Raw genomic sequence first — 19,399 nt, forward strand, 5'->3', positions numbered from 1 at the left:
AGGCCAGACCACAACAGGCCACTCTATACCTCAGGGGCTTGAACCTGTGGAAGAAAGCACAGCAGAGTACGGAGGTTCAGTAGATGAGCAGTGTTATTACCCCCCCCCCCCCCCCAAACGTGACACGACTGCAATTTCACATTTTACCCAAGAGTGTTACCTGATGAAGATCAAAGGGTGGACCACTGCCAAGTAACGCTCCACACAGATACAACACTGGAACAGGGGGCGACCGATCCACAACAAATTCCACATCATCGGCACCAGGGTTGCAAGGACCCCACTATTATAGCAGTACATAGAGTACATGCTGGGTGGGATTGTCAAGCAGAAAAGGATCTCACAGATAGCCAAGTTGAGAAGAAAGAATTCTGCAGCAAACAAATCTTTGGTTCCATGACTAATGAGCCAAACCACCCATACGTTTGCTGGAAGGCCCACTGCAAAGTCAATCAACATGCAGCTGGAGATGATGGACAGACTGGCAACCGTCTGGTTTGGGTCGAAGTGGCATCCGTTGGAGGGTGAGCTGAGCTGAGAGTTGTTGAATTGATCATTCATTGTCTTGAATGATGGCCGTATATGTTCTCTCAGGTGGTCAACTTTGGTAGATCCTTCACTATCCTCATTCCCTCCCTAGTCCTACCGAGTGGAAGCAGCTCAAATTGACTATCATCTAGTCTAGAGAAAAGTCTCGCTGTGTCTTGACGCCTTGTCTTCAGTCTCCTGCTGTGGCAGTGCTTCCTGTCCTGCTCACCCGTGTTATTTATGGTCCACTTGTCCCTGTTCACTTGTGACATGAAACGTCTTTCAAGCAAAACAAATTCATAGCATGCAAATATCTTGACTTGACTGGTGATGACACTTGGTTAGTAGAGAAAACAGACAAATTTGCAAGCAAAATGTGCCTTTTGCAAACTGCAGTCTTATGCAAACTGCCCTGTCAATTTGTCATTTTGATCATTTGACTGGTAGTAGTAATCTTTATTCATGCCGTTCTCAGAATGCTGCTACAAAGCGCTTATCAATAAATAATTGGCAATTATTAAATTATACATTCAGCCATCTTGAGCAATCAGGTTGAGCAATATCAATTCCTGTCAAAATTGTGTTTTAATAAATCAAATACTGATCGACTTCAACAATGTTGAATGGGGATTTGAAAAGTATCTATAAATCTGTGTGAAGAAAGACACAAAAGGCTTGTTCCTATCAACAGAGTTGGCTTTATTTATGAGATCAAGACAGAGCAAAACAAGCCAAACAAACACAAAAACCCAAACAAACCACCACACCTTCCCACAAACCAACAAAAAAGCACAGTTCACACATGACCAGCATTGATGGTCTGTAGTATCTCATGGTGTTTTGTGCACAGACAGCTCAATGTGTTTTTTTTTTCCTGTCATAGCTTTAAAGAAAAAAATGTGAATGGGTGAATTATTGCAACAGTCTACTCAAAACCTATTTCTGCAAAGCAGGATAACTTAAAGAACAGTCGTAATAAAATATTGCATAATCAAAAAACAACCAGTCCGGATTTTAACAAGCAGGCTGAGCGCAGGCAGGCGAGTACGTGCACACACAGGAAGATGACGCGATTACTCCACTGAGCCAAAACACCAGTAGAACTAGCTTGTTAGTGCTACTTATGCCTGGGTGCTTTTATAGCTGTGGTACATTTAGAAACATTGTTGAGTACTGGTAGATGGACAATCTTCCATGTTATAGCCAACACTATATATAATTTGTCTCTATTTTCCACATTGATTTTCATCGCACCACTCTACTGAGGGCAATATTACCCAGGGGTCATTGCCCTTCTACACGTGCTAGTGCTACTGTGAGGCTCTCAACCTGCTACAAGTTCAATGACATGGGCCAGATTTACACAAGTAGAGAACGTGTTGCCAATGTTAAGCCAGCAAGAAAAATATCACCTCAGGATGATAAATCAGACTATAAATAATCTATTTGTGTAAATAAACCCCGGAGAGACGGTATGACAAACTGTGGAAACTTTCAGTTGGTGTGGATTCAGGAACATTCAAGAAACTGTGTTTTGTTAATTATCAGTTTTGTAGTTGGATCACACCACCATTTCTTCATAAATGGATATGTTGATGTTTTAGTACGGTGTCATTACCTGATGGGGCACATTGGTTTTAAAGAGGTTTGGTGATAAGCCATTTTCAGTCAAGTAAAGGACAAATGTAAAATTTGCTTTACAACTCAAATATGTCAATATTTCTCTTTGACAATTGAGTTGACCGACATCGGTTAAGCCAAATCCTGGACGATTCCTTCTTTCAATAGCGATGAGCAAGTCGAGGACCAGACTAAACCAATGTGGGGGAAAAACTGTCCCTTGACGTTCTAGGGGTAGAACACACCGTGCTGCTGTCACACTATCCGTCTGGCAAGCAGAGGGTTAATAGTACGCTCAAGCCAAATGGGGACTGGGAAGTTTCTGACCCAATGATAAATGCTGAGAGAACATGGTCATCACCAGAGCCTGAACCAGACTGTTAAACGAGCTCTGTGCTCTTGTGATCAAGGAAACTTCCCAGTTCCCAGTTCTTATTGATGCAGCTTAGTGAAGTGCTGGAGAAAACCTGGAGTACGGCATCAGGGAGGCGGACAAACTTTAGATAACCGAGAACTGGACGCCGTGTTTGTTGAGGCGGTCAATCAAGGTGGTTTTGGCGAAAACCGCTCCTGGAGTATATACTCCTCCCCTGGAAAAAGGAGTGAGATAGGGGGGGGGTCAATGGTAGAGCAACAGGTTGATTTAATTACAGAGCTGTGTGTGTGTGTGTGTGTGTGTGTGTGTGTGTGTGTGTAGTAACTCTGTACTAGGGATGCAGCAGGGTTGCTATGTGCTAACTCACTTCTTGGGCAGGTCTGTGGGCTCGTTGAGGATGGTTAGAGCAGCCTGTACCATGACTATGGGCGTGGCCACATATCCAGCCTCTGGATTGGAGGAGACAATCAAGTACACATTTAATTACATAACCACCCCTACATACGTAGATAGTGCTCGGGGTTTCACTGCGTGTTGTAAAGAGCGGCTGCCGGCCACCTGGGCTCATTTGCCTCGCTAGCTAGACTAGACTGTGGAAAAACAAATGAGCAATGCTTCATGTTGACAAGCGACCTCCATTTCAGATGATTGATTAGTCATGTCCAGAGCAATTTAGAGAGAGAGTGGCGTCAGCGGAGGACCAAAATGTGTGACTCATTAGCCAATGAACAGCCACGAAGGGGTCACACGCTACTTTTGAATGCTAAAATACACAAACTGTCCATTTTGCTGCAACTCGACAGTGCTGCTTAATCCAGAACCTTACTTCCTGGAACTCTTCAGAGTAAAAAAAACTAGTCCATTGGAGTGAATGGAGATGTCGCGACTCTCCTGTATACACAGCTCTGGTCATGTCTAAGGTTTCAGTATTGCATTAATGGAGGGCCCAATCAAATATTTGATAAATAAATAAATATATATGGTGCCGTCAAATCTGCTACTGGCCTCATTCATAGTTAAGAGACGCCAACAAAACCTCTGATCACTCAGATTATTATGTTCCAATTACCTGGTCCCTGGACCAGCGTGCGGATCTTGCCATTGGGTTTTCCCTGGGAAGGGTCCTCGCCCTCTGTGTAGCCCTCTCCATAGAAGGCAAACTGGAAGGATGAGCCTTCCATCTAACACAAATGATATCAGAACACACACTGAGAAAACTGCTTTTCTTTCTCAACATACCTCACTACTTGAAATTAACGACTAAATACTTGACTGCTTGAAGACAGCCAGTTTGAAGATGTATGAATAGAAGCACTGGTTAGCATCACTTCAGTCTGCATGCATTGTATTTCCTGTTCCATCAACACACTACCTGCTTCCTGGTTGGTCCAGCCTTGGAGAAGAATCCAAAGGAGAAGAACTCGGGGTGCTGGGAAGACGGGTACAAAGAACAGACATGAGCACCAAATTCTATTATGTGGACCGATAATCTCAATACTATAATAAGGCGGGATTGCTCCACTTTCTAGTTTCTATAACATGAAGAATATTCTGATGGTTTAGAAATGTAAATCATGTGTATATTCATTGATTCTACTCAAGCCATCTCTCAATTACCTTGATGAGCAGGTTGCGTCCAAAACTGAACTTGACCAGGAACCAGAACATCAAGCCAGCAAACATAAACTTGACAATGTTACCAACTCCTCCGACTCCTGCATACGCCCCATACTGGACCTAGGGTTAATGGTAGGTGATTAGTTTCTGCTTTGCAGGTGTAACACAGCACAGAGTATAAACTACTGACTTATTCATCTGGGGGCCATCTTCATTTGAAACGAGACTGAGTTGAAAATGCTCCTGAGAACTCCCTCTTGTGTTATGACATAACTTTGCATATTTCACCAAATGTGTCAAAATGATATATATTTAAAAAAAAAAAATCAGCTGGAAGTAATTTTCTTGACTACAAGTTAAGCCTTTATAAATTAACACTCACAACTCACAGCCCCTGTCCTCCAACCTTATACCAAGTGCACATCTGAAGGGGTTTTGCCTGCACATTTTCTATTTAAATGTTATGTTCTTATACCTTTGACATTTAGCCTTGTTGCATTTACTTGAGTCTTTTTCTGGATTTGAGAGTCCAAAAACCTAAAATAACATCACATTCCTGGTATTTTTAATTGCACTCTTTTAACTGGGATCTCCTTGATGCTACTCCAAAAGAAAACTGTTAATTTTTTTTTTTAAATAAATAAAGCCTGACCGGTGTGGCCTGATGTTCCTGGACCACGAAGCGCTGGGTCCTCTTCACTACAGAGGGGTCAGCTCCCATGAAGGGCACAGCATACTGCTGGATCTCATTGCTGAAGAACAGGGCGCTCCTGGACACACACAAGCACATGTGTTAAATACATGTGCATTTGAGTTCAGCAAATTTGTGTCTCATTTGTTATTGTAATAAAATAGTATTTTATCAGATGCAAAAAACACCACCACTAAAAACAACATGATATTGGCATTACGGCCTATCGGCCATCAGCCACCTAGCCAAGTCTGTACTGCCCCCTGCTGCCTAACCTGCGTTTGATCTTGGAGCCAACGGTGGGGAGGGGCTTGTGATTAAACTTCTTCCTCAGGCCACGGAGCTTTTCGCCGTCAGCAAAACCATAGATGGCCGACTGCCATGTGCCATCATGGATAACACCGCCCTGATAGATAGAGGGAGATAGACACAAAGGAGGAAAGTGAGGAAGATCGAGGCAGAGGAGAAGAAATGTACACCTGTTCAGTCAGACTTATGGGTTCCATACCTCAGGCCCTGAGCTGGCTGTCAGGAAGCTCTCCACTGTGGTGAGTATGCCTGCGGGAGGGCGGACACACACACACACACGACATAAATGATTCAATTATAGCAGCAGAATTAGTCAAAGGGTCATTGAGTGTATCAGTGTCACTGTGTGGGAGGTTTTCGTGTGTGTGTGTGTGTGTGTGTGTGTGTGTGTGTGTGTGTGTGTGTGTGTGTGTGTGTGTGCATACCCTTGAACTGGTCCCTGGTGTAGAGCACTCCCATGTCAGCAGGTATGGAGTCGAATCCACAGCTCCCTACGATGTACACGCCTTGGTCAGCTGCCTGGGTGTCGTAGTTCAACTGCATGCCCTCCAAAAACTACAGAGGTATACACAAACACACAGGAAGTACAGTAGATGCACAAACAAACATTGACACCCATATTCAAAATGTGTAAAAAAAAAAGGGGGGGGGGTTTACTTAATGCCATTTTTAACAATGACTAACTATTCTGTGTTGTCCTGCATTCAGCAAATGTATGGAACTTCATCAACAATCAGTATTATACTATAGGGAAGACAACCTCAGTATTTTGCTCATCAAGACCATCATGAAAACCTCACAAAAACCAATATTAAAGATATATTTGACAAATTATACAAAACACAATTTATAAATGATTTCTCAAAGATATCTAGCTGACAGGCCTTCTTGAGATGTGATGAAGGTGGTGAGGTGTTTTCTGTAGCTTTTAGACAAGTGAGATACTGTAGCCACATCAGTAGAAGGAGGTTTACATGGAGACAAGGAGAGCAAGCAAAAAAAAACTTTAGGAACTGAGACACAGCTATTAGAGCTTTTAGAGCCTCTAAATCCATGCAAATGTCATGTTAAGCTGTCACAACCCTGACTGTGTTTCTATCAGATGTGGTGTATTTATTACACAGACTGGGCCTTTGAACAGCAAAGGAAAAGTGCTGTCACACAGCCAAAGCAGTGCTAATGTCCTCTAGGCTCTAATAGGCTACAGTGTGGCACTCAGCACGCCTCCAATTTAACCTGAACACTAACGACAGCAAGACCCGACGTCACGACATCTGCAATGCAACAACCGTCCAAGGCGAGGTCCACTGACAGAGCAGCGCAGCTGAGTAAACTGATTTAAGTTCACTTAGGCCATGTCCAGACTAGGAGGCCAAATCTGATTTGTGAACTTTAGTGACCTATTAATGACTTTATCTAGATTGGTTTTATGAGTCTGGACGCTCAAAGTCTGATTTGTGTCACTTGTCCCAAACCACATATGGAGGTAGTTTCCAATCTGCTTTCGACTGATGTGACTTGAGTGCGGACGCGCATATCCACCAAATCTGATTTGAACGTCACTCGTTGCGAGTGACGTTCAAATCGTCATCAAATGCTTCTGCGCAGGAAAACCACGTCACCAAAGTACGTATTTACTGACGCCCACGTCGTGACCATAGCAACCCATGCAGATAGGATGTTTAGTAGGGCTGTGGCGATTCACTTATCTCCCGATTCGATACTATCACGATTCTTGGGTGCCGATTCGATTTATATTGCGATTCTTAAGTATTGCGATTCTACGATTATTGCGATTCGATATTACGATTTATTGCGATTTTTGTTTATTTTTTTCTTTTCTTTTTTCAGTTTGTTTGCTTTTTTACACTAGATTAGAACATGGGAAAAGTTGAATCATACACTAGAGACTGTATATTATATATCATGAGTAGGGCTGGGCGATATAGTTAAAAACAGGGGCGGACTGGGATCATAATTCAGGCCGGGCATTAGATACCAAGCAGGCCAGGGTGATATGGGCCAACGCGCGTGAAATTTGGGCCGTTTGAAGCCAGATTTGGGCCGTTTGAAGTCCAATTTTACAATGAGATGCACCCACTTTAACCCTGAAGTGTAATTATTACTTCAGACTAACTAATAAAGTAATAAAACCACTAGTAAACCAGTAGGCGGCGCCTGGTCTGCTGTTCAGTGAGTGGCCTGACTGCAAGCACCCAAAAAAAAAATTTTTTTTTTTTTTTTTTTAAATTTGCGATTATCGATTCTGGAATAAAAGATCGATCCAAAAAATCGTGACATTAAAAATCGAGATACTTAGGTGAATCGATTTTTTCCCCCACCCCTAATGTTTAGGTCTGGACACACAGATCCGACTTGAAAATCAGATTTGTGGCAGTGCGGACACACTCCCAAATCAGATTTGGGAAACCAATCAAGATAATGATGATTAATGACTATCAGCAAATCGGATTTGCCTGTAATGTGAACATGGCCTTAGTCTTTGCATTTGATCATATTCAGAAATACCATATACCGTACAAAAGTTTTAAGAAAGGTCATGTGAGTCCAGAGCGTGGGGTCATTCAAGTCATTGAGATGTGTCTGTATGCACAAGACAGACAGACTACATACAGTGCTATGGGCTTACCTGAGGCTCTCCACAGATGTCAATACAGTGGGCTCCATTCTCCACACAAGCCTTTACCACTGGCTCACCCCAGAACCTGTACTATAGACACACACAGCCACACATATTCATGCGTTTATATATTTTCATATGATTGTTATTATAAGACGAGTGTGTTAGTGACCTTTAGAAGCCATTATCATGTCAAGGCTCTGGTTACTACACAGAGCAGGTGCAAGGTACACTGCTCCTTATTCCTGCATAAGACATGAGCCTGGCTATGGCTGGCCCTACCCCAGCCCAGCCGGCCCTACAGGTTCAGCATATTTCATATTTACCATCATCTTGGAAAAAGAAAGGACAGCTGCCTTGCATTTTTCACATTAGGAACATTGAGACTTAGAGAAATCTACCCCAAAACAGATTACCGGTATACATAAAAAAAAATATTAAAAAAATAAAAATAAAAGATTAAAAAATAAATAAATTACTAAATAATAATAATAATAATAATAATAATAATAATAATAATAATAATAATAATAATAATTAAAAAAAAAAAAAAAAATCTGTCTCCTCTATTTATTTTGGTCCATCAACTCTTATGCTTCAGATCCAAGAATATAATCTGATGACATCACAGATTACAGTGCTATGCCACCGCTGCTGGATGCTACATAAACCAAGCAGGTTTCCTGTAGTTGGAGGATGTAGCTTGGACAAAAACCTGAACTGTGAACAGGACATGATGCCAGGCTGAAAAGCTGCTCTCCATTCTGACATTAACACAATATGACTTATTGTGTCCAATCAGTCAGCAGCCTTCACTGTGTGAAAGAAGGCTACTGTGACGGAGAGAGAGAGAGAGAGAGAGAGAGAGAGAGAGAGAGAGAGAGAGAGTGTGAGTGTGTGAGAGAGAGAGAGAGAGAGAGAGAGAGAGAGAGAGAGAGAGATGGGTGTGTATCTGGGTGTGTCAACTGTGGTGCAAACTGCAAAGTGGCTAATGTTTGGAAGCTGCCGTTGGGCCAGCATGTGAGAGGAAAAGAATAGGGTGACAGCAAATTTGTCGCCGGGCGAGCAAGTTTTGTGTATCAGAGAGAATGTTACACTTTGAAAGTGTGAGAGAGTGTGTGAGTGTGTGACTGTGTGTACGTGTGGTGTACTTACAGGCCCCACACAATTGAGAACAATCACTGCCTGTTTGCACATGGCTGCCAGGGAGTCCGGCTCTCCGACATCTGCTACAATGATCTCCACCGCTGTCCTCAGCTCCGGCTTACCTGAAATCACACACGCATCATTTAGAAGAGCAGGTGCCTTAGTATCTCTTTAGTCTGAAGTCACACTGCCATCAGTCATCCAGTTATGTCATCTTATAGCCAACTATTCAAAGCAGTAAGCTAGCTATAAAAGCTGCCCGTACCCCAGGCTTTGTCAACATAGGGAAATCTGACCTGAAATTCACAGTTATTAGATTTGAATGGTGAAAGGAAACGGCAACAGCAGCTCTCAATTGTGGACTGTGGATCAAATAATTTAAATTAATGCATAATGAGTAATAAACCAGGCCACCAGGGCTGATGTTGGCTACAGCATCGCAAGAAAATGTAACCTGATCGGATAGGGTCGTAACTGTAAAACACAAAGGACAAGCATCAGACAGGGCTGTCCATTACAATTTAACTATGCAGCACAGAGAGAGAGAGGGGGGGGGGGGGTGATTAAGGATTACAGAGGCCTACAATATATTTTCCAGTCATAGAGTAAGGATGGAGTCACACTTCCAGATCGGTGGACAATGTGGCGCATGAAGATCAAACGCAGTCACAGAGGAGTGATGTGTCACCAATTTGAATACATAAATGGAAAATCGAATTATTGTATTATGTCAGATGCACTTTATCTTCCAGACATGGCCTCAAAAGGGCAAAAGGGAACCAATTGCAAGGTAATATAAACTTCTAGCTGTTGTTGGGCTCTAGATTAAAAAAAACACATTTCTGTTTTAAACAGACAATAAACTACAGTGTGTTCAGCACTCATTTTACATGACTTGTCTAGCTAGCTGACTGGCAGCCATAATAAGGCCGTGTCCTGGTGTCCTGACTGGGGATTGTAAAGCGAGCGGTGTGTTCCATCAGCTGTTGTGCGCTCCCTGAAGAGAAGAGGGGAACAATGGAATAAGCATCTAATCTAATCCTCTTTACATGACAGCACAAATGGCCCCTGGTCTTAGTGGTGGACTTCATTTTCCATGTTTTGACTGTTGCATAGATACAGTCAACTTGGAACATGTTTAGGAAATATTTTTTTCACAATGATTCAATTAACCCATGTATCTCTATTGCTGTCTTATGTGTACACACATGCATTGAACGTTTGAACTTTATCTTATTTGTGTACTTTGGAGTTGTGTGGAAAGGGTCAAAGTTAGCCTCAACGCCTCTTATACACGCTAACGCTAGGTGAGCCTTTCTTGATTTAACGCTAGAATACTCCTCTTGGCCCAAACGGCATGGGGATCAGGCGTAGACAAATCTGATTAACGTTTAGTGTGCGGTTCACCAATTCAATTGCAGTAGCAGTATCCTCCTGGTTGACGTGTTAACTTAAAAGATAGCTGCATGCACATTGCACAACTAAATAGATATGCAGATATAAGTACGTACCGAGTGCTCCGGCGGCCTGCTCCAGAACTTTTTCCAGCTTCGGCTTGCTCCGGCCAGCCACGGCCCATTGAAGGTTCCCCTTCGGACCCTCGGACACAGTTCGGGCCACCTCCTCCACCACAAACTGTCCTGTAAAACCCGAGGCTCCAAAAACAATGATGTGGTACGGTCTGCTGGATGAGGTTTCAACACTCGCCATGGTCGCAGTAAGCTAACTAGTCGTTCACAGTTGCACTGCAGGAGAGAGGAGCGCGTCTACACCACCAATGCAAGTCGGAGGCGTGCTGCGTTTCGTTTTGACAGCTCGCTGGGCTACTTCCGTAGCACCGTTATGCTAATATCGTCACCTGATTGTCACCACCTAGCGCTGACAACATAAACGTTAGTCTTTTCAATGGATGGGAAACAACCCAGTGTATACAACATGCGTTATACCAAATATTCGATTTGTGTTAGCATATTATTAGCAAGGTAGTTCGGCAATTTCCGTCTACAACTGTAATCTAGTTGGGCGTGGTCGTATAAATGCGATGTTTTAATTGGTCGGTGTCCGTCAAGATCACTAGTCGCATGACGATGACGTAATTCAGATGAGCCGTGACCACCACGAGCCGTGCAACAACAAGTTGAGCGGAGGGTCAAGATGCAGTACGCTCAATGTCACAGAGTCTTTCCTACAGACAGATAGCTAGAAGACAACCGTATGATTATTATCGTCTGATCTGGATATATAGAACCTGAAATAAGGTATGTATGTTTATGATGAAACGATATTGAACAAGTTTCGCGTGCAGAGCATCTCTTTGCTTTTACAGCTAGGCTACAGCTAACTTGGATAACGTTATAATGTTATATCACATATTACGCTACATAGCCTTTATTTAAATGAATTAACGTGCCGCATTTTTCTTTACTTAAGCGAATAGACGCCAACTGAATTGTAGTAACGCTAGAGGCTGAAAGATAGCTAATGCTAGCTCAAACAAAAATAAGAAGAAGTAGCCTATATCTGCCCACGTGCACTCAGAACATTCTGCAACGTTACTCATTTTGGTAATTACGTGCATGCTCAGATAATATATAGCATTAACCTCACGTCAAATAATATATATATCGTATTTTTTCTATTTTTAAGTATTTTACTTACCCCTTTACAATGTTGCTACTGCTAGGACGGTGCAAGTGCAGTTTCTACTGAGATTGCATGGTACTATTTTTGAATGGACTTTAGGTCACTAAATTGTCATCATGCGATATCCCTTCTCTTTTCGTTCCTGTTCTCTACAGGCACTCACTTCCTTTTGAGGCTCCTCTTCTCCAACAACCCAGCCCCCCAGCATGTCGACTCAGATTTGCAGGCCGGTGGTGCTGGCGATGCGCTCTGCTTGCTGCCACAGCAGTAGACCTTGTTTGCGGCAGGCAGTGTTGGCTCCTGTGGGCTCATCTGGACTCTGTGTACCTGGGGCCCCCATGCCCCAGAGAAGGGCCTACAGTCTCGACTCACTCTCCATGGGGCCCGGGCGGCCCACGCTTGGTCCCAACTCCCAGCAGCATCAGAATGAGAGGACCTCAGCCCTCACACACAGGAAGCTGTCTGCTGTGGCTGTACAGGTATGTTGCTGTCTCTCTGTGCTACTGCTATTCGTGCTGTCAACTTCCAGCCTGTTGACAGTGTTGTTGCTACGTGACGCTGGGGGACCGGGGGTCTTGTTGTATAGGCATAATTCAAGGCCGATCTGGGCCTTGAAGGTTTTCTATCATATCTTGCCTTCGAATCACCAGACGCAGTCAAATTCCATGTTGACCTCATTATATTCTAAACTTAAAATGCGAGTCAGAATGTGAAATGAACCAGAATGGATTAAAAACCGAAGCTCAGACCATGTCGGTGGATTGTGAGCTCAGGCAGGCAATACATTTAGGAATACAGAGAGAAAAATAATGATATAGCAAGGTTTTAACATATTCTGACTTGTTTGTGTGTGTGTGTCCGTGTCCAGGGCCAGTGTCGTCCTCTGTCCCGGTATGATTTCTTGGACATCGGGGAAGTAGAGGAGAATGTCCGCCAGGCTCAGGCCTGTAAAACAATCAGACGCTTCATAGTAGATCCGCACATGGCTAAGCTGGTAACACAGCACCTAGGACCTGACCTGGAGGACGCCAAGGCCGCTATTTTCGAATGTAACCCAGGTGTGTATGTGTGTGTGATGGACATGGAGTCAGAGGAAGTTCAATCTTGTAGTGCAAGTTTGAAGACTTCTGATTCCTATCTGTAAGCAGGCATCTTTCATGACACATGAAAACTGACTTGACAGCTGCATTGTTTCTGTGTGTCTCTCCCAGGCCCTGGGGTGCTGACTCGAACACTGCTGAATGCTGGAGCTCAGAGAGTCGTGGCTCTAGAGGGGGACAAGTTCTTCCTACATGGTCTCCAGGTAACTGAGTTACAAACACACACAGGCAAATGTCCAAACAGGTATAAAGGTAATGCAGACATTTCATTGATTTCCATCCATTTTCTATCCACTGGTAAATACATCCCTTATCCCAAAACGTACCCCAAGTTGAACTCATCCCTAGTTCTAACTAACCTCATTTGAAGTATAACCCTATAATTCAATTTTTTTTATCTATACAAATAAAGTAATAATTTAGGAGGATTTTCCAAATCATGATCTATATAAGGATGTAATTGAAAAAAAACTTGCATTGGTGTCTGGATGACCTAGTGGTTAGTGATGTTTTCCCCCCAGCCATACACCACTGGGTTTGATCGCCATACCTGAGAAAAATTATATGAAAATAAGAGAAATGTGTACTGTTTGATTTTTTCATAGAATGTGTCTTTCATTTAAATTCAATACCATAGATGATACTATTAGCCATCAGCAAGTTAGATGTAAAAATAAATGTGTGAAAACTTGAATTCTGTGTAGTAAATGGTAATATATGCCATACAGTCATGTAAAGATGTTCAAGTCTTGGAGGGTTGATTAACAGTCATCCAGAAGTATTCCATTGTTAGCCTGGGTGAACCCAGCCTTAAACGTGACGTCGCAGACTATGCCTGTAACGTAAGTTTCATAGAGGTCACGTGGAGGCTGAGTTTACCCAGGCTATTCCATTGTGGCAGTTGTATTTGTAAACTTGATGCCCATTTTATGTGTATTGATTCCATTTAAATAAATGTTTCACATTGCAGGAGTTGGAGGGGCGTCTTGACGGTCAGCTGGAAGTGGTCCACTGTGACTACTTTAAACTGGACCCCATCGGCAGTGGAGCCGTTAAACCCCCTGCCATGTTCAGTGACAAACTCTTCACTGACCTGGGAATATCAGAAGCTAGCTGGACTGATGGTTAGACGAAACTCACACACACACACATACAGACAGACTGGAGACCTCAAAAGGCTGCAGTTCACTGGCAAACTCTCTCACTCTCGCACAGACACTCATCGACAATAATGACTGACCAAAAAGGTTAATTTAGTTTAATTCAATAAGAAGAGTTAGAATTAGAAGAACATTTAATGACGGCAAGCAAAAAACACCTGCATTTACATTTGTGTCTGTATCCTATAATTAGAATGCAAAGTGTCTGTGTGTGAGGCCATAGCTATGCCATTTTACATGTGATCGCGCTGAATCCTTCAGTCAGTGTAAAGAGAGCACCCTTGCGGGTGACCTAACGGAGCCGGATTTTTGAGTTGGGTAATTAGGGCCGACTAAATGGGCAAAAATGGCTAAATAGTTGGCAAAATGAGTGAACACAGGTTCAGCAGCATGGAGAGCTCCATTCGTTAGCTACTGATGGAGCTCACCTGAGTGAAGGAGCTCTGAGCTCCACAGCTGAGTGGAGTTGGTATCAGCCAGGGAAGTGGACTATGAAAACCCTCTGGGGAGAGAGAGGAGAGGCTGCATGCTAGGGCTGTCAATCTCCCTCTATAATCAAATTCGAATTTCAGTGCTTTATACATTTTAATATTCGAATTATATTCGAATATTTTAATTAATTTTTAATTGAAAAAAAAAAAAGAAAAAAAAAGGGGTTTTTGGATAAAATAATTGATAATAAAAAAAGACACAGCCTTTGTTTGAGCTCCTTATCAATAAACAAATAAGTAAACTTTGCCAAAACAACAATGAGCCATAAACAAAAAAAAATCAGTCACGTATTGCACTTAAGAGCTACATGTTTACATTCAGTATAGCAGCTTCAACAGTCAACTTCAGTTAACAATGAATGAACATACATTTTAAGAGCTACAGGTAGGTTTACATCAGTATAGCAGCTTCAACAGTCAACTTCAGTTAACACTCTTTTCTTCAAGTATGTTGTCAGAACTTGTCACTGTTCTAGTGTTCTAAAAAAAAAAAAAAAAAAAAATTAAAAAATTAAAAAATTAAATATTCGTTTTTAAAAAATAATAATAATCGAATTTCGTTCATAATTATTAAATTCGAATAATATTCGAATATCAAAATTCGTTTCAACAGCCCTACTGCATGCCAACTCTGTGAACGAGGCCTGACTAAATGGCCAGTACAAAAAATTGTAGAGGCATAAACAATAAACATGGTAATCTTTTACATGACTTGCGAGTTATGTAGTTTGTTGATAATTAAATGTTGTAAAATCTTAAATGAATGAACACTGTGCATTGGCCAGGGTATCATCCCTCTTATGTGTATGTGTGACTGTCTCTGTCTAGACATCCCAGTGAAGGTGGTGGGGATCCTGCCTCAGCGTAACGAACGCGGCGCATTGCTAAAGATGGTGTACGCTCTGTTTCAACGGCTGTCTGTCTACAGATACGGACGAGTAGAGCTCAACCTCTTCATAAGCGAGAAGGAATACCTGGTAAGAGTGAGAGAACGGAAGTGTATCTGTGCTTGAATGTCTGTCTAGAGATATGAAGGAGTAAAACTGGGAGCAACTTGAGTCGTTCAGATCTGGATTTGATTATAGCTGTTAGTCTGCTAATTGTAACCATCAGCTTAGTGATCCATGTTGAAGATTGCCAGATGCATACTGGCAACAGCATTGCTAACTGATGCAGGGGGAGACTAGTCTCCGATGAGCTAAACTGACTAGATCAGTGGTCTCCAACCACCGGGCCACAAGCCCGGTCAATTTTTTTTTTTTTTTAATAAACAGGCTATAATATTATAGGCTGTGTGGTAGTTGAAACATAATTTCAAGTTGATGTTTATTTATGTTTGTAGTTGAAACAAAAACATAAATACTGTAAGCTACATACAGTACAACACAAAAGGCTGTTATTTACCCTTTGTTGCCACCTGGTGAGTAAATGTATATGTAACTAAAACCATTAAAATTGACAACCGGTCCGCAATGTATCTACCGGTCCTTGGCACAAAAAAGGTTGGGAACCCCTGGACTAGATCATCTAATTGTGTGGTTTTAGTCTTTGTCCAAACCATTCATTAATACCATTGTTTCTCCATCAGAAAATGGTGTCTCCTCCAGGCGAGATGATAGACTACAGAGCTTTCAGCGTCCTCTGGCAGATGGCCTGTGATATCCAACTACTGCACAAGGTAGACACTGTGAGGGAAAGGGGGTAAAGAGCATTCTGTTGGTTATGATTTTTTTTTAATTAACAGCCAGGTAAAGATTTTTAAATGGGTATTCTTTGCTCAAAGCAGTTGGATATTATTTGAGACCAGATGCTTTAAAAAAAATGTTCTCAACAGCACTGGCTGGGATCAAATCATGTGGGCGCTTTCCTGTCTCCCCTCCTCTTTCTCCTTTCCCACTGTCTGAATAAAGACTAAAAATGGTAAACGTGAGTGAACCCCAAAAAAACACTTCTCATAGTTGACCTCTTCTGTATGTGCAGGAGCCCTGGGAGTCGTTTGTGATGTCTAAGAAACGAGTTGTGCCTCCTTCAAAGGGCAAGGTGAGTGAGGCAAACTCGTTAAGAACAATGTCAACTGGCTTTCTGTAGTGCAGTAAATAAATGTCACCTCTGTTGAACTCTCTCAATAGCTCCCTAATGACCACCTGTGCCTGGTGCGTCTGCGTCCGCGAGACGATCTCTTCTCTTCAGGCCTGACTCCGTCCAACGCTGCCACCCTGCTGATGATGGTCAAGCAGTGTATGGCCAAGAGGAAGATCAAGCTCATCGATAGGCTCAAGTATGTCAAACACACACACACACACACACACACACACATACACACACACACACACACACACACATAATAAAGTAAGGCAGTGTTGGGTCCTTGAATTTGAGGGAATTGGGCTTGGAAAGTCCTGGAAAAGTCATTGAATTTGATGTTTAAGATGTGGGAACTCTGGTTCCGTGCTTTCCTACTCACTCTCCCTCCCTTGCCTTTTCAGTCTCTGGTCTCCAGACAGCGGCAGTAAACTACTATCAGAGATGCGCATGCCGGAGGACATCCTGACGGGCAATGTGTATGCAGAGGAGTACCGCCAACTGTTTGAGCTGATGGAGAAGAGCCAGGACTTCAGACAGAGCTGGCTGTACGAGGAGATCCTGGAGAACACACTGAGGGAGGGCTGGGCCTAGAACATGGACATACATAATTTCATAATGCATCAAGTTATCGAAATCATACACCAGAACAGCGTGCATACACAAAGATAATATCATGTTATATTATACATATAATATACCCCAAAACACACATGAAATGTACAGGGCAGTATGAAACTGAATGAATTCACTGTTGAAGTACTTTGACTGCCTGACGACATGTGCAATTGTGGACATTCTCAATGGGAATGATTGAAGGGTGTAAAAGAGGTTGGATGTTGACTTACATTTACATTGCAGATGTAAACTGGGTAACAGAAATGATACCCAGTTTGGGGATGCTTTTTGGGCCCTTACTGAGATTAGCGATGCGTTCTTCTTCGAGGTTCCAGTGAGAGACTAACCTGACGCTGCCAAATGGTTTGTTCAGGAAACTGTTTCAAAGGTCAAGCACTTAAACAAAAAATACCTGGCAGGTGATTGGATGAACCATTTGTCAGTCAGGTCTATCACAGGCTCGCCCTCGCTGGCGTCACAGCTCACAGCCTCATATGACGCTGATTGGTGCGAACCACTGGTGGTTCAGATTCAAGCCAATAGATTGGAGCGTGAACAAATGGATTTGTCTTGTGATGGTGATCTCATGATCTCGCACGAATCCAGCTGCCTCGCGAGGTTAGTGAGAGACAACAACTTGTTTTGTGGGTTGAAATGGTTGAAGAATTCCTCATAAAGGACGGTAATGGTGAATAACGACTGAAACGATGGAAACAATCAAACCCCTGCACGATGATGAAAAAGCCTCTGATTCTGCAGCATCAGGTCACAATCTTTTTTTGTCATAACAAAACCAGGTCACAATTCTTGTATAAATTCTGAAGTTTTCATGCTAATGCTGTAGTTTTGCTATAAATGCAGCACAGTAGTGATGGCTTTTGTGTTACTGTAAGTCCCATTATACTGTATGGTTTTACCTGTTGGGTGGAGAACCACTGTATGCAGTAACAAAGACGACTGTCTCCATGAAATGAGTGTAGGGTTGCCACCAAGTATCTTCATAACTTGTTTTTGTATATTCATAGCGAGTATTAAGATTTTCTCAATGTCTGACAGTCTTACGGTATCTTATTTGTAAAACATGTAAGCTATAATTGGTCTAATATTAATTTGTTTTAACAAATCACTAAATCAGAATTTTGTAAATTGGTTTTGGGGGCCAAAATGGACCACAAGCCTGCTTTTAGTGAGAAGTGTATGCTCTGATGAGTCTGGGTCATTGGGCAAGACTACTGCCTTGGTTCCCTGGTTGCATAAAGTGAAAACCTGATTATCAGGTGGGTCGGTCATATAAATGTAATTTTTTGCCTTTGCATTACAGAATAGTTGTGCCCGAAGGTTATAAAAGCTTGTTTTACATGGTTTCATGGCATGTAATGCAATACGGTAAAGTACGGTAAAGGCGTGCCCCAAGGATCAATTTCTGGGCCTATTTTATTTACACTGTATATTAATAACATTTTTTCTCCCGCTGGACTTTGCAATGTCCATTATTACGCGGACGATACTATTTTATACTGTTTCGGAGCGACCCCAGCTCAGGCCGTTTCAACACTTCAGATGGCTTTTGACTCATTTCAACGGTCTCTATCTGACCTCAAGTTAGTCTTAAACTCTTCTAAAACAAAGTGGATGATGTTCACGAGATCTTTTTGCACCAATGTCAATCTTAGTATGCACACGCTCCAAGGCGAGCAAATTGAATCAGTAAATTCTTATAAGTACCTTGGTATCTGGTTAGACACCAGACTCTCCTTCCAGACTCATATTGAACATCTCACAAAGAAACTGAGGAGGAAGATCGGCTTTTTATATAGGAACAAATCTTGCTTTTCATTCAGTGCCAGAAAAACTGTTGTACAATCATTAATAATGTCGGTTTTTGATTATGGTGATGTTGTATACATGCATGCCTCATCTTCCATTTTGAAGTCCCTCGATGCTGTTTATCACAGTGCTCTGCGTTTTATCACAGGCGAGGCTTTTCTTACACACCATTGTACTTTGTACGAAAAGGTGGGCTGGTCCTCCCTAATGGCTCGTAGAGAAAAACACTGTCTTTTATTTATTTACAAAGCTTTAATTGGGAAACTCCCGGCATATTTGTCCTCACTTCTCATTCATAACAGTGGAGGTTATCAAACTCGCTCACAGTCCTGTATTAGACTATCTATCCCACGTGTGAGGACTGAACAAGGAAAGAGTGCTTTTGCTTTCTATGCCCCCAACAGTTGGAATAGACTTCAGGACACTCTGAAAATAGAAGCATTGATCCCTCTTGTTTCCTTTAAAACTCTTTTAGAAGGTCTCCCACATAATGGGTGCTCTTGTTTTACTTGAAAGTGGGTTTTTCACCTATTCTTAATGTTGTTTTGAT

The 19,399-nt window shown here is 42.3% G+C and overlaps 2 protein-coding genes across 2 annotated transcripts; one reads left to right on the forward strand and one right to left on the reverse strand.

Moving 5' to 3' along the window:
• Nucleotides 1-1,209: 1,209 nt before the first annotated feature.
• Nucleotides 1,210-10,909, reverse strand: LOC310788912 (saccharopine dehydrogenase-like oxidoreductase). The gene is made up of 12 exons (XM_083650499.1): nt 10,440-10,909; nt 8,938-9,050; nt 7,792-7,872; nt 5,567-5,696; nt 5,341-5,390; nt 5,108-5,238; nt 4,794-4,911; nt 4,142-4,261; nt 3,897-3,953; nt 3,594-3,705; nt 2,892-2,973; nt 1,210-2,738 (listed from the first exon to the last, which is right to left on the reverse strand). Exons 1-12 carry the CDS (start codon nt 10,636-10,638, stop codon nt 2,648-2,650), a joined length of 1,284 nt encoding a protein of 427 aa, XP_083506625.1. The 5' UTR covers nt 10,639-10,909; the 3' UTR covers nt 1,210-2,647.
• A 145-nt stretch (nt 10,910-11,054) lies between these two features.
• Nucleotides 11,055-19,399, forward strand: tfb2m (transcription factor B2, mitochondrial). Its single transcript, XM_083650465.1, has 10 exons — nt 11,055-11,186; nt 11,727-12,050; nt 12,440-12,629; nt 12,783-12,874; nt 13,642-13,795; nt 15,151-15,299; nt 15,911-16,000; nt 16,303-16,362; nt 16,452-16,600; nt 16,809-19,399. Exons 2-10 carry the CDS (start codon nt 11,778-11,780, stop codon nt 16,996-16,998), a joined length of 1,347 nt encoding a protein of 448 aa, XP_083506591.1. The 5' UTR covers nt 11,055-11,186; nt 11,727-11,777; the 3' UTR covers nt 16,999-19,399.

This window comes from Poromitra crassiceps, assembly GCF_964638095.1.
Source record: "Poromitra crassiceps genome assembly, chromosome: 14".
Taxonomy (NCBI): Eukaryota; Metazoa; Chordata; class Actinopteri; order Beryciformes; family Melamphaidae; genus Poromitra; species Poromitra crassiceps.

What these genes read in the sequence shown, in the direction of transcription:
- tfb2m (XM_083650465.1), top strand. Translation starts at nt 11,778, where the DNA reads ATGTCGACTCAGATTTGCAGGCCGGTGGTGCTGGCGATGCGCTCTGCT. An exon ending in AGAAGCTAGCTGGACTGATG is followed by an intron (nt 13,796 to 15,150) that starts GTTAGACGAAAC and finishes GTCTCTGTCTAG; the next exon opens with ACATCCCAGTGAAGGTGGTG. An exon ending in TAAGCGAGAAGGAATACCTG is followed by an intron (nt 15,300 to 15,910) that starts GTAAGAGTGAGA and finishes TTTCTCCATCAG; the next exon opens with AAAATGGTGTCTCCTCCAGG.
- LOC310788912 (XM_083650499.1), bottom strand. Translation starts at nt 10,638, where the DNA reads ATGGCGAGTGTTGAAACCTCATCCAGCAGACCGTACCACATCATTGTT. An exon ending in CACCAGGGACCAGTTCAAGG is followed by an intron (nt 5,391 to 5,566) that starts GTATGCACACAC and finishes GCCCTCCCGCAG; the next exon opens with GCATACTCACCACAGTGGAG. An exon ending in CACGCTGGTCCAGGGACCAG is followed by an intron (nt 2,974 to 3,593) that starts GTAATTGGAACA and finishes CCTCCAATCCAG; the next exon opens with AGGCTGGATATGTGGCCACG.